The following is a 13,548-nucleotide window of genomic DNA, read 5'->3' on the forward strand; positions in this document are numbered from 1 at the left end:
CTAAAAGCGAAGGATTTTATATTCTGTGTTGTGTTCATAAGGTACTCTCTTTATATTCAAAAATATTTCTCGATTTTATAATGCAGATCTTTAAATTCTGTTGATAATAATCCGCGCGCAAATATACTGCTAATATATGTATATATATATATATATATATATATATATATATATATATATATATATATATATATATATATATATTTTTTTTTTTTTTTTTTTTTTTTTTTTTTTTTTTTTTTTTTTTTTTTTTTTTGGGGGGGGGGAGAAATTGGGGCATTTTTTTTCCTTCAGACTGTATGCCTTATCCTTCACGTTTCACCTGATAAAGACCTCTGAGATAGGATAAATGACCGTGAAATTTCTATGCAAACAACTTTTCCTTTTTAATTCTTTCTGAATTCCTTTTTTTTTCTCTCTCAAACAAATGCAGATAAGCCTGGGTGACCTTTGACCTGCACATATCTCTGGCAAGGGTCGATATGTTATCTTCAGACCAGGTCACGTTAGAGAGAAATAATTTACTTAACCTTATCGCTTTTACCTTTTTTCCCCCCCTTCCTATCACCTCTTTTTCTCCACTCCGTATTACCTCCTCTCTCGCTGTCTAAATAAAATGGCTTTATCATTTCTCAAGGTATCTTATTTCCTCCCATAAGGTCCTCACATGTGTTTGCGAAGTGCGCCCGTGACCCCCCAGGTGCGCCCAGGTGTGGATAATTTGTGTGGATTAAAGCCTGCATCCGGATTATCCAGGAGTGCTTGGTGTGGATGCGGATCCTCTTCACACCTCCTACGCCCTTCCCCTTCCATTCCTCTATTTGTTTCTTTCTCTCTTTTATCTTTTTTTTTATTCATTTTTTTACTCTTTCTCGTTCTCGTTCTCGTTCTCTTTCTTTTTCTCCTTCTCTCTCTCTTTATCTTTCTCTCTTTCTTTCTCGGTCTCTTCCCCCCCCCCTCCTCTCTCTCTCTCTCTCTCTCTCTCTCTCTCTCTCTCTCTCTCTCTCTCTCTCCCTCCCTCCCTCTCCCTCTCTCTCTTTTCTTTTCTTCTCTACCTCTCTCCCTCCTTCCCTCTCTCTACCTCCGTCCCTCCCCTTACCTCTCTATCACCGCCATCTCCCGACCTTCATAAATGTGTGAATGTCAAATAAAAGTTCCATCAACGATAAAGTATTTTATGAATGATTTTGTGTACTTAACTAAATGTGCGTTACGGCAACTCTAAATTCTTAATAGGCCAGTTAAGTATTTTACTCCCCGAGCACCATTCAACACAATAAGCATCATTCAGTTATTGACATTTTTTATATACGTTTTCATCTCACAGCATTCAGGCATCTAAAACTAACCTCACTCTACACACACACAAAAAAAAAAACATTAACAAGATCTCGATAAAAAAGACGGATTTCAATCTTCTATGAAACACGAAGCTTAAAAAAAATCGAACTACCTCTTTCAACGTAATTAGCGAATGACCCTCCTCCTCCCCCCCTTACAAAGAAAAAAAATAATAAACACCGGCAAGAGAAAAAAACAGAAAAGGCAGCAGGACTTCAGCACTTGAAACAGAAGGCGATTTAATCAGTATCGTTTTTAAAAAGGGGCCATGCGGACTTACCATTGGCTTGTGGGAGTGTTTTTATTTTACTTGATCCATGCGTGGAGAGCATGCAGCGTCTCGAACGTCTTTTAACAGATAAGAATTGACGAGTGAATAACGAGATCTAGGGTTTATTTTATATAAAGAGCAAGGTTTTGAATGTTCCCTTCATTCCTCTTGGATGTGTGACTTTTTTTCTGTGCGAAAGTTCGAAAGGAGACGAATCCAATAGTGTGGATTCTGGAAAACTTTGTGCGTTTTAGTAGAAGACCGTCGACGATTTTGGACAATCTGAGGATATATATTTGATTTTTTTTTACACCTGACCCAAGACGACCTCGTGACCTGGCCTGTCCGAAGCGACCTGGCAAGGCAAGGCATCAAGTGACCCTTCTTCAGGATCTGTGGATAACCCCATGCCCTGCAGAAGACGAGTTTTAATAAGCTTATTTATCGTGAGTAATGAAGAGAAATTGGTTACACTGTTGATCTAATCTAATGCAAATTATATACTTCAATAATTAGACAGGTATTTCCAACACGATCGCACGGATAGAATAACAAAACCTAATGTAACGATATTGGAAAAGGGATATAAATATACTACAGGTAATAGTTAAAGACGGTCACAAACTCACTTATGACAGGCCTAACCAGACCAAGGTTTGCCGTGGCCTCCATGCATCACGTACCTGTAATAGCCAAAAGATAAGAGATAGGAAGGAAGATGCGCGCCTTTGATACTAACGAATATTGTGTCGCCTAGTTGCTATTTCGTCCAAAATGAGCTAGTACGCTGAAAATCGGCTAATATGTCGGTATTGGAGAGGGCTTGAAATACACCGGGGGAATTGTGTAGTGGCTATCAGAATATACTCCTATATGAAGCTAAAGCACGACAAATGTGATTTCTAAAGCTATAAAGCGCCATTAGAACCGGTAATTACTGTAGTGTGGTGTGCCGTCAAGCAATAGTCTCGGCCTCCACGCTCTCACGATAAATTTGGAACTGGTCGCGCTTCAGAATAACAAACCATGGTGGTCTGAATCTTCTATTTTGTCCCTAATTATGTACTTTCCTCCATTTTTGGGGGGCAGTATATTGCTGAATCCTCTACTGCCAATTTTATATGTGAAGGAAATCTGTTTGTTGGTCTTTGTTGAAGCACAGACACGCGCGACCGCCATTTGACGCCGCGCCGCTCTTATTTTCCACCAATATCTTAACGGTAATATATATTTTTTATAATAAGGACGCACTCGACAGGCGCTAAATCCCCAAATTCATGTCACATTTTTTTCTTCAACAATTTAAGTTGCTGTGACCATTGTCTGCATCTCGGTATGAATGACAAGACAGCTGTCCGCGATCCCTTTTTTTATATGTGGCGTTATCGTTATTTCCTGTACCAACAAATATAATGTTTTGTCCTGTATAAAAAGTATCTACAATTTGCCCTAATGTAGTGCCTCGTTACCGTAAAGATTATGATAGAATATCCTAATAAATATATAAAAGCAAAAATAAAAAGTGAAAGAAGTAAAAATACAAAACTGTACTAAAAGCACATTTTTTTAGAATGTGCATCCCCCCCCCCCTCACTCCCTTCCCTCCCGTACAGATGGTATACCCAGCAGGTACTAATAACCCCCCATTCCCCCCCTCCCTCCCCCTCCACCACGCCTACGAGTAACCACGTCCAGGGCAACCCAATTTACACATTTCTCCACAAAAATGCAATTGTGAGAACAGAATACCGTCCAATGCCCCCGGTGCCTACTTCCTTTCACCGGGCATTACCCCTCCCGTGCTTTTGCTAGTCGCCGCCCCTCCCCTTTAAAAATAGAAAAATATACCATAGAAATAAATAATGATAAAGGAAAATGAGTGACAATGGTTTTTCAAATAGTTTTGTGGAGTATATATGAGCATATTGCACTTGGGAGCCATTCACGGTACGAATGAAATGCCATTAATATATCGTACATATATAATAGTATAACGAGGTTATTTTTCAATTGATTAGGTATATTCTTGGTCAATGAATATTACGTAATATCCGTGATAGCTTCCATATTCCCGTATGACTACAGTTGAAAAATATCCAGATAGCTCACCAAAAAAGTACACGCTGTTTTAATTCTTTTTTAAGGAACAACGTGTACAGAAATAGCATTCGACATTATCACAAACGCGCGCACGAGCTTAGCTCATTACCCCGAAACGGCGCCTAATTGACATAGCAATTGGTTAGATGCTAATTCCGGCCTAAAATTTCTCCCGAAGGCACAGGAAGGTTTTGTGCGCCGCCTAGCAGGGACATATCTATCCATTCTTAAAAGGGACGGGCCGTAGTTTTATGGCTATCCGACCCTCCCAGCTGGTTGGTGGCTCCCTTCCCCTGTCGCCACCGTTTGAGACCCGAGACAGGGCGCGCTGGCGGGCCGAGACAATACGCGTGTTATCTGTGCTCACGTGAAATGCGCGTATCAGCTTAATGGCCCTCGCCGATAATACCTACATCGCTTTTGTCTCGTAGCAGCAGCTGCTATGAACCGCCGATGGGAGCCGCCCCCACCTTTTCTACATGCTCGGTTCCTCCTTTTCAACCTTAGCTGTTGACGCGGGCCGGTTAATTCACTCCAAAGTACCCACGGGGAAAGGACGCGCCCGTGACAGAAAGCTTTTGTGTCCTGGAGGAGTTGTTAAGCTTACTAAGCTGGGTTCCTCCGAAATCGAGAATTATTGTTGGGTATTGTAGCCTCGGACCATATTACGCGCGAGGGGGGTGGGGGGAGGGCACTGGGTTTAGCGTTTGCCTAACCCCGGCGAGAGGTGCGATAATTTTAAACAAAGGAATATGAGCCGTGTAATTTTCACTAGGATCTGTTCGTGTATGCCTGGGGAAAGACTTCATTTTCAAAGATACAAGAAAAAGTTTGCCATTGCGACACTCTTAGCCTCGGAATCAAAATAGAACTAAATATACCCACAAAAAAGTATATATGTATATATTAATCCTCTCCACATCTCCCAATGATAAAAACACACACCGATCTCAACTACATCTTACCAAAAATTACAAAAAAAAAGCTTCACATTCAACCCCATTTTCACCCAGACGCACGAAACAAGGTCATGACCCAGACAGCGTGTGTCTTTTGGGACGTAACCTATGAGGGGAAAAAAAAGGTCAAACACCCCTTTCCTAGTTAAGGGGAAGTAGACAAGGGAACCACGTGGTTTGTGTGGTTTGCGAATGCTAACTGCTTGTTACCGCGATCATTCCTGGGAGATGAGGATAGTTTCGAGGGGGGGGGGATGAATATTTTAGGCGTGTGTATTTGTTACGTGTAATTGGATGTTGTTAAAACGCGGTTATGTTGCTGAAATAGTTATTTAAATTGTATTATATGGAATGGTTCCGTTAAAAATAAAATGTAAAATTAGAAAGCCAAATATTTCAATATATATATACATATATAAATACATATACATATATATATATACATATAATATATATATATATAATACATATATATATATATATATATATATATATAACATAATAATCATATAATAATATATATACTATATATATATATATATATAATACTAATATATATACATATATAATAATATATTTATATATATATCATATATATATATTATATAATATAATATATATATATAATATAATATAGTAATAATTAATGTAATATTATAATATTATTAATTATGTATATATTATATATCATTATATATATGGTATATACTATATAGTATATATATATTATAATTATATATAAATATATATATATACATATATATATATAAATAATACATAAATATATATAATTATATATACATATATACATATATATATACAAAATATACATATATATATATATATACATATATATATATATATATACATATATATATATATATATATACATATATATATATATATATATATTTACTTTCTGCAATGTCTAATAACTTTTCACAGACATCATCATTTTGTAATTAATACCCAAGTCGCCCGGATGATAAAAAGATGAGACAATTAAATAATGTATTTTGAAATTCTTCTCATTATTATCATTTACCATCAATGCGTATAAAACTTACACCGGTATTTCGATTTTATTTTATATAAACTGTTCTACTTAATTTAAAGAATTTAGATAAAATACAATACGAGAGAGAGAGAGAGAGAGAGAGAGAGAGAGAGAGAGAGAAGAGAGAGAGAGAGAGAGAGAATGCAGTGGAAAAGTAAGATTATTTTGCATATGTAATGAATTATAACTTTGTAAATGTCGATCAGTCACCGATGAAATATACAATTTAACAGCCAAATTTGCGAGATAATATAATTATTATCCTTTATGGAACATGGATCACAGCTCAGTTCATGGTTATTGTAACCTATTTAATAGGCGAATACGACTTCCTTACTGACGCATTGCGAACAACACTGACGAACGCGCAGAAATAACGGATTTAATAATCTCGCGAATATTTAATAAGGTCATCGCCATTTCAACAGCTGTGAAGGGGAAAAGTCGGCGTTAAAATCTACGGACGTTTCACGCCCTCCGGAAGCCGTCTTCGATTTGTTTGTTTTCCTCCCGCAGAATTTTTCTTTTTATTTTTTTTATTATTATATTTTGCGATGTATTTATGTCGAAATTACATAATTGATTTGTACTTTAGTGCTTTTGACCTATTTTTATCTGTGTTGTAGATTTGTGTATGAATTAAAACCATAATCATTAATAATTGAATAATCCAATACGATTATCAGCATCATGATTAATTCCATCACAATATAATGTTAGATATTACATTATGGTAAATATGCCTCTTTTAAAAGTTCGTGATCTTGCAAGGCAGGAAAAATTCACAGGCAATGAATTTCAACATTATCATGCAACTCAACGACTGTGCCCTTGGCATTTGTTTTAGGTATGTATTCCCTTAATTAATTTTGTATTCTGATGGTTGTCATTTATGTATTAATGTTTCGTATGATTTTTATTTATTTTTTTATTGTTATTCATTTTGGTAAAGTGTGTGCGACACGTTTTTATAAGATAATTTGAACAACGCAAAACAAATAACCAAATCAAACCCCAATGTAAGCCAACTCCCCAACGCAAGGAAACAAATCGAACAAGGAAAAACAAAGAGACAAATAGTGGAAATAAAAATAAATAAATAAAGAAAAAAAAAAAAAAAAAAAAGGACGAAGCGACACCCATTTCCCTCCTGATTCGCGCCGACCAATCAGGAGCGAGCGCGAGGCCAGCCAATCAGGAGCGAGCTCGGTGCGCGCTTGGGGATCTGCCTCGCAATATTTACATCACGACTCGACCCGCTAGAACGCATTCCAAGTCGTGTAGCTTAGCTAGTCACATCGTAGGATACTATGTGTTGCATGTGAAGTCGTCCAGTGTGTAGTAGCAGCAGATTTATTTGAAATGGTAATTATTCGTGGTGGTTTTGAATCGTTTTGAATAGTTATTTTGAAGTGAGAAGTGGCGTGCGGATTGAATCGAGCGGGTCATTGCCTCGGCGCCTACTGGAACGCACCCGGGTTGGCAGACGATACCAACCCCTCCATCTCGTTCTCAAAGTGTTTCCACCCCGGAAAACCCCCCATCCACCGTCCCTAAAACCCCAAATCCTTCAACCCCTTCGAAGAACCAACTCCCCAAACCCCTTAAACCACCCATCATCCCCCTCCAAAAAAAAAAAACCCTCCAAACCCCCTAGAAAACCCGAAAACTGGATCTTGCATCTCGTTCCCAAAGGCGCTTTTGGGGGCGGGGCGAGGCGAGCGGGCGATGCGAACGGGCGTCTTCCTCGGAGTCTCGCGTTAACATGCTTGTCGGGAGGACGTGCTTGTAGTCGGTTCCATCTCTCTCTCTCTCTCTCCCTCCCGACAACATCTAAAGGAAAAAAAAAAAAAAACAAACTTCTTCTTCAAGATCCAAGAAGCCGTGAAAGGATTTAACCATGGAGCGATAGTGATACGAGAAGTGCTTAGCGAGAAGAGAAAAAAAAAGTGTTGTGTGATCTTCATCGTATTATTTTTACTTGGAAAAAAAAGAGAGAAGAAAAATTAATCATTATTTTCGGAAGTAAAAAAAAAGGTAAACACGGTGTTCAGTGCTTCGTTGTTCTTCTCTCATTAAGTGGACGAAATAAGTGTACTTATAAGTAGTATTTTAGTGGAATAAAGTTAACTTTTTCTAAGTAGGTCGAGTTGTTGCCACAAACGCGTCGGGAAAATGTTTTTAATTTTTTTTATTTTTTATTAATTAATAATCTAGTTTTCTGCGTCGAGAAGGATCATGATTTCATATTTGTTATTTGATTATCATAGTGTTTTTAATGGAATGTGGTTAATTTTTGTGGTTTTGTGATTAAAGTAATAAATATTCGGTGTTGGATGCGAGTGAATTTTTCTGAAATATCGGTTCCCGTTGCTGCTTTTAGACGCCAGTGGATGTCTCTTATGTTTCTCAGTGGATAATGAATGAATAATTAAGTGGAAGTGCTTCGTAAGTGGATATTTGATTTAAATAAGGACAAAATCCCACGGGGCCGAGAATCGAGAACCGATTTTGCGCCTTTTCCCTTGTGTGTGTTTTTCGTTGTGTGTGTTTTCCCGTCGTGTGTTTTTCCCCCTCGTCCTCACGTTCTCTCTCTCTCTCCCCCTTCTGCAGGCCCTAATCATGAGTAGTCGCGACGTCCTGTACCGCACGGTGCTGCGGGGCGGGCAGGCGGAGGGCCCGCAGGTCGCGCCGGCCTGCACCGACCTGTCCCCCATGTCCAGCCTGGCCTTCACCCTCCACCACGGGGCCTCCCTCTCCCAGACGCCCCGCAGGAAGCTCTCCCTCTCCTCCACGCTCTCCGACACGCTCTCCGACACCCCGCAGTCGTGTCACGAGGCGTCGCTCGTCTGTTCGAGTGAGTAGTTGGTTATTTGTTTGGGGGGGGTGGGGTGTGTGTGATATGAAGGGGGTTATGTTGTTGGTTTTAGTGTTTTTGATTGTTTGGGGTAGGCAGGATTTTGGCGTGTGTTCTGCGGCGCTAATCGTTTTTTTTTTGCCTTTTGTTTAGGTTTCCTGCACGAGTCGTTCGGGTCTGAGGCCGGCCAGGAGGACAGCCCCGTGTCGCCGTCGCGCCGCTTCCTGTCCCGCGACAAGGAGAACTTCCCTTCGCCCTACTACTCCCCCTCGCACAGCGCCGTCATCCCCGCCCGCACCCGCGTCAGCCCCCTCAAGGACGTGCAGAACACCGTCAACAGGAACCTCAACTTCAGTCCTCTCAGCAAGGTTGGTTGGCGGCCGAGGTTTTAGGGGGGGGGGGCGTTGTCACTGAGAGATTGGTGTATGTGCAATGTTGCAGGCTGAATTGGTAGGGTTGGGGCATGCGTGCGGTGCTAATTTTCGTTTCTCTCTCCCGAACAGCTGGTGTCTCCTTCGAAGAGGGTCTTCAGCTCCCCCCACAAGCCGTCCCCGCCGGAGGACTTCGACACCAACTCGCAGGACAGCGGGTACTCCGAGAGCGGCAAGAAGCTGGAGGACGACTGCTTCAGCGTGCCCGTCAGCTGCGCGCCCCGCAAGCTGAACCTGGACCTGTCTCCAGCCAAGCCCCAGACGATGGTGTCCCCCGTGAAGCCCGTGGCCGCCCTCACCACCGTCTTCTCCTCCACCACGTCCACGCCCGTCTCGTCCACGGCGTCCTCCTCCGAGGACCGCCGGAGGCCCTTCAGGAAGTTCTCGTCCCTGTGCAAGGGCGACGAGGAAGACGCCCTGCTCATGGACCTCATGGACGAGGTGCCCAGCCAGAACGAACAGCAGTCCATCGTCGGCTTCTCCAGCCTGCTGTCGGCGCCCATCCAGCCGCCCGCAGCCGCCAAGACCACCGCCCTCCCCACCGCCACCACCACCACCACCTTCAGCAGCCGCCCTTCCATCAGAAGGTGCCTCTCCATGCTCGACACCACGCCCACCTCGTCCAGAGTAAGTGTCATTCTCCGTGCCGCGTGTGCCTTGACGCGCCAATAATATTTCCATTCCCACCGCATTGCTCGTAGTTCGCCCGCCTAAACGAGCTCCTCCTCTGCCAACAGGTGCACTCCCTGAAGCCTTCCCTCGAGTCCAGCCTGTCCTTCAAGCGGCCGCAGCCTCCCACCGACCTCTCGGCGCAGGTGGACTGCAAGCGGCGCAAGCAGGACGACGCCGGCGAGCCCGCGTCCCCCCTCACCTCCAACGCCGCCCCCACCGTCGTCTCGGCGACGTCCAGTGAAAACCTCCGGTCCCCGCTCGCCCTCCGACAGAACTCCGCCCCCGAGGCAAGCACGACACACGCCGCCAAGCCCAAGCTCCAGCGAAGCCACTCCGAGAGCCACGTCTCCATCATGAAGGCGTTGAACAAGTGCTGTAAGTATCTTGCGAGATTCAGACAAAGATGTTGACAAAGATGATTATACATTGCTCATGATCTGTACCTCCCTTCGGGTCTCGTGCTCGGTTGCTCATGCTCCTCCTCCTCCTCCTCCGCAGCCAACCACCACGGGCAGTTAACGGGCGACTTCTCGAAGCCCATCTCGCTCCCCACGATAGAGGGCGGCAAGCACCCCGACCTGAACGCCATCAGCGTGGACACCATGGCCGACATCGTCCGGGGGAAGTTCAAGAACACCATCGCCTCCTTCAAGATCCTGGACTGCAGATACCCGTACGAGTACGAGGGCGGCCACATCAAGGGGGCCGAGATGTGGAACCACCCACAGATGGTGCTCGACCACTTGGACCTGCAGAAGGGCACGCCCGTCATTCCCAGTGAGGACGCCCCCCGGCACATCCTGATCTTCCACTGCGAGTTCTCTGCCGAGCGGGGCCCCAAGGCGCAGAGGCTCCTGCGGGAGCACGACCGCAAGCGCAACAAGGAGCACTACCCCGCCCTGCACTTCCCGGAGACGTACCTGCTGGAGGGCGGCTACAAGGCCTTCTTCGAGGCGTACCCCGACCTGTGCACGCCCCACGAGTACGTGCGGATGCTGGACGCGAACTTCGCCGAGGAGCTGAAGATTCACCGCGGCAAGTCGAAGTCGTGGGCGGCCGAGAACAAGCAGGCCAAGAGCAGAAGCACGCTACCTCGCACGGGACTCAAGAGACTGGGCTTATGATGACTGCCCTGTCCTTAGGTGCCCGTGGGTTTATCGAGAGAAAAGAAAGCACTCTTTATTTCCTATAAAAAAAAAAGAAAAGTGTGTGTGCAATATATGTATTTTTGTTGTGTACAGAAGACTTTTGTCCAGACAGGGGTGATCTTCGGACAGGTGTTTATTCCCCATGAATGCCAAAGGATAATTTATATAGTTTGTAAATACGTCCAAGAAGTGTTTCAGATCCTCCTGAGGGAATCTCCGTCTGGACAGAATTTTGTTGAGTTTTTGTTCTTCATCTCTCGTCATCTTCATCCATAATTTCCCTTTGACTTGATCAGCTGACCCTGATCACTCACGTTTTTATCATCATTCACGCAGTTGTTCTGACCATCCATTCCATTTATTTCCTCATTGGTCGGCGAGAAGTACAAAGACCCAATATTTGGGTTCGTTCTTTTGTATTAAAAGAGTCTATTTCCCCCCATGCATTTGTTTTGCATTACCACCACTAAGTATTTATACCCTGGAAGATGTACCCGAGGGAGTTGTTGTGAATAGTGAACGAGACCCTGTGATATACTGTAGGGTGACGTCGGGGAGATTCACCCTCATCTTGCTCAAAGTTTGACATCTGTGTGATACAAGAAAAGCATGGGACCTAGTGTAAATATTTCCGTTATAACAAGGTGGTCTGGTTGGAAAAGCAGAGAAAAAAAATCTTATTCAAAGAAAAGGAATATCTTACTCTCTCGAGGTTGCAAAGCAGAACTATGCCACCTGTTAAAGACGGTGATTGTGTGAACGGTTTTTATAGTGTGATGCACCATGTCCTAGGAACTTAATACCAAATGTCTTTCACGATCTCAAAGGAAACAAAACCACCGACCATATCACACGACGCAAGTTTAGGTCAGAACGCTGTCATCACTATTATTATTTTTTATTTTTTTTTCACATTCATGTTTTTTTTTTACGTTAAATGGTCTTTCATTTTTTTTGATTGATTCCCTCCTTGAGTCACACCTGGTGAATAAAAAAAAGAAAATCGATGTTTTGTGTAACGGCATTGTAGATTACTCCCTTTTTCTAGTCCTTATGTTAGGGCACCACACCCCGCGACCCTCCAGCTCTACCGGAAGAAATATTGCCCTGTACCGTTATAAACAATACATGGAAATCACAATTTTTTTCGTCTTTTCTTTGGTTGTACCCTTGTTTTGTTCGAGACTTGAGATGCGCATTGGGATTGCTGGGTTGTTTTCTCTGTCGGTCTGTTTCTCTCATCTCTTTGTCTCTTCCCTCTCCCTCTCCTTCTCTTCAATGTGTGTGTGTGTGTCTGTGTGTGTGTGTGTGTGCGCGCGCACGCGCGCGCGCCTGCAGGCCGAAGAGATACAGGCGGGAAAATCATAAAACTGTCTCAGAATTGAAGTACAAGTCAGTTTCCTTGTTCTTGCAAGTAAAATACTTACCCATTTCTAGTATCGAAAGATAAACAATGAAAATCTAAAAATATATCTAGTAAGTGATGATAAACAATAAATAAGTTCTTCAAATAACCATCTGATGACCCTCGAGGCTCTCATGACCTTGAACTCGACCAACGGCCTCGTTAATGACCTCGGATAAGTTCATTACGAGGAATGACAGCAGTTAAAATCTTTAATTAACATGACTAGGCAAATTTTTGAAGTAAAAGGGTAAACTTCGATAAAGTGAATACCTCGTTAACGTTGATTTTAGTACCTAAATAAATAAACATCAAAAGTATATCGAAACAAGAAGTATACTGTATTGTTAGGAGACTAATATTAACTGCTATGAAAGCCTATCGGGTTGGCTGAAGATTAAGCGTCCGGTCTGTTAATAGTAGACCATATTTAGTCATGGCCTTTTTAGCATTGACAAGGAGAAAGTGGATTTTCCAGTGTACAAAGAGATATAATAAAGCTGATAAATAGTGTGGGGAAATGTTAACGTGTGGAATGGAAGTCTTGCGTGTTGAAGTTTTATGTCCATGAAAAAAAAACGAGGGGGTAGGGGTAGAAAAGGTTGAATTCTATAAAGTGAAATTATATAGTTCAGTTTACGACATGGTGACGTATATCAGTGTGTGTGTGTGTGTTTGTGTACGTATGTGTGCGTATGTGGGGGGGGGGGGGGTTATTGAACAATTGTTTTGAAGCAAGTTCTTGTTTTGTGTTTATTTGTATTTTCTTTTGGTATCATTGTTTCTGTTTTTTTTTTTTCCTCATAGTTTTTGCTCTGCCTGTCTGTCTGTCTCTCTCTCTATCTGACTCTGTCTTCTCTCAGCATTAAATGTATATATATATGTGTGTGTGTGTGTGTGTGTGTGTGTGTGTGTGTGTGTGTGTGTGTGTGTGTGCGCGCGCGCGCGCACATTCATATATCTGTGCATGTGTAAATGCCTGTGCGTATGTAGGCCTATGCACATCTATATATATGTTCACACGTGTATGCCTGTGTGTGTCTATATACCATTCACAGCCAAATGCAATTCCCTTATCCCCTCACCCTCACCCAAATGCAAGTTCCGTTCGGGATTAATCCTTACATCACACCACGAATGGCTCAAAAGCGCAAATCCCTCTCGCTCATTATCCATCCTTCATCCCTACGTGACATAATCCTTAATCCCAACGGCCGGAATGGCGTTCATTGTGGGGATTCGGAAACAAAGCGACCTTTCCCCGAATGAATGAATGAATGAGTTAATGAATGAATGAATTAATTAAA

At 42.7% G+C, this 13,548-nt stretch overlaps 1 protein-coding gene across 2 annotated transcripts; it reads left to right on the forward strand.

Moving 5' to 3' along the window:
• The first annotated feature begins 1,524 nt into the window (after nt 1-1,524).
• Nucleotides 1,525-11,981, forward strand: LOC119599333 (M-phase inducer phosphatase-like). Of its 2 annotated transcripts, none has more exons than XM_037949089.1 (6): nt 1,525-2,058; nt 8,342-8,585; nt 8,739-8,953; nt 9,089-9,643; nt 9,754-10,063; nt 10,187-11,981. In XM_037949089.1, exons 1-6 carry the CDS (start codon nt 2,020-2,022, stop codon nt 10,810-10,812), a joined length of 1,989 nt encoding a protein of 662 aa, XP_037805017.1. In that variant the 5' UTR covers nt 1,525-2,019; the 3' UTR covers nt 10,813-11,981. The 2 variants fall into 2 exon arrangements, with proteins under 2 accessions (XP_037805017.1, XP_037805016.1); XM_037949088.1 differs by lacking the exon at nt 1,525-2,058 and adding an exon at nt 7,437-7,765.
• The last annotated feature ends 1,567 nt before the right edge of the window (nt 11,982-13,548 follow it).

This window comes from Penaeus monodon, chromosome 42 (assembly GCF_015228065.2).
Source record: "Penaeus monodon isolate SGIC_2016 chromosome 42, NSTDA_Pmon_1, whole genome shotgun sequence".
NCBI lineage: Eukaryota > Metazoa > Arthropoda > Malacostraca > Decapoda > Penaeidae > Penaeus > Penaeus monodon.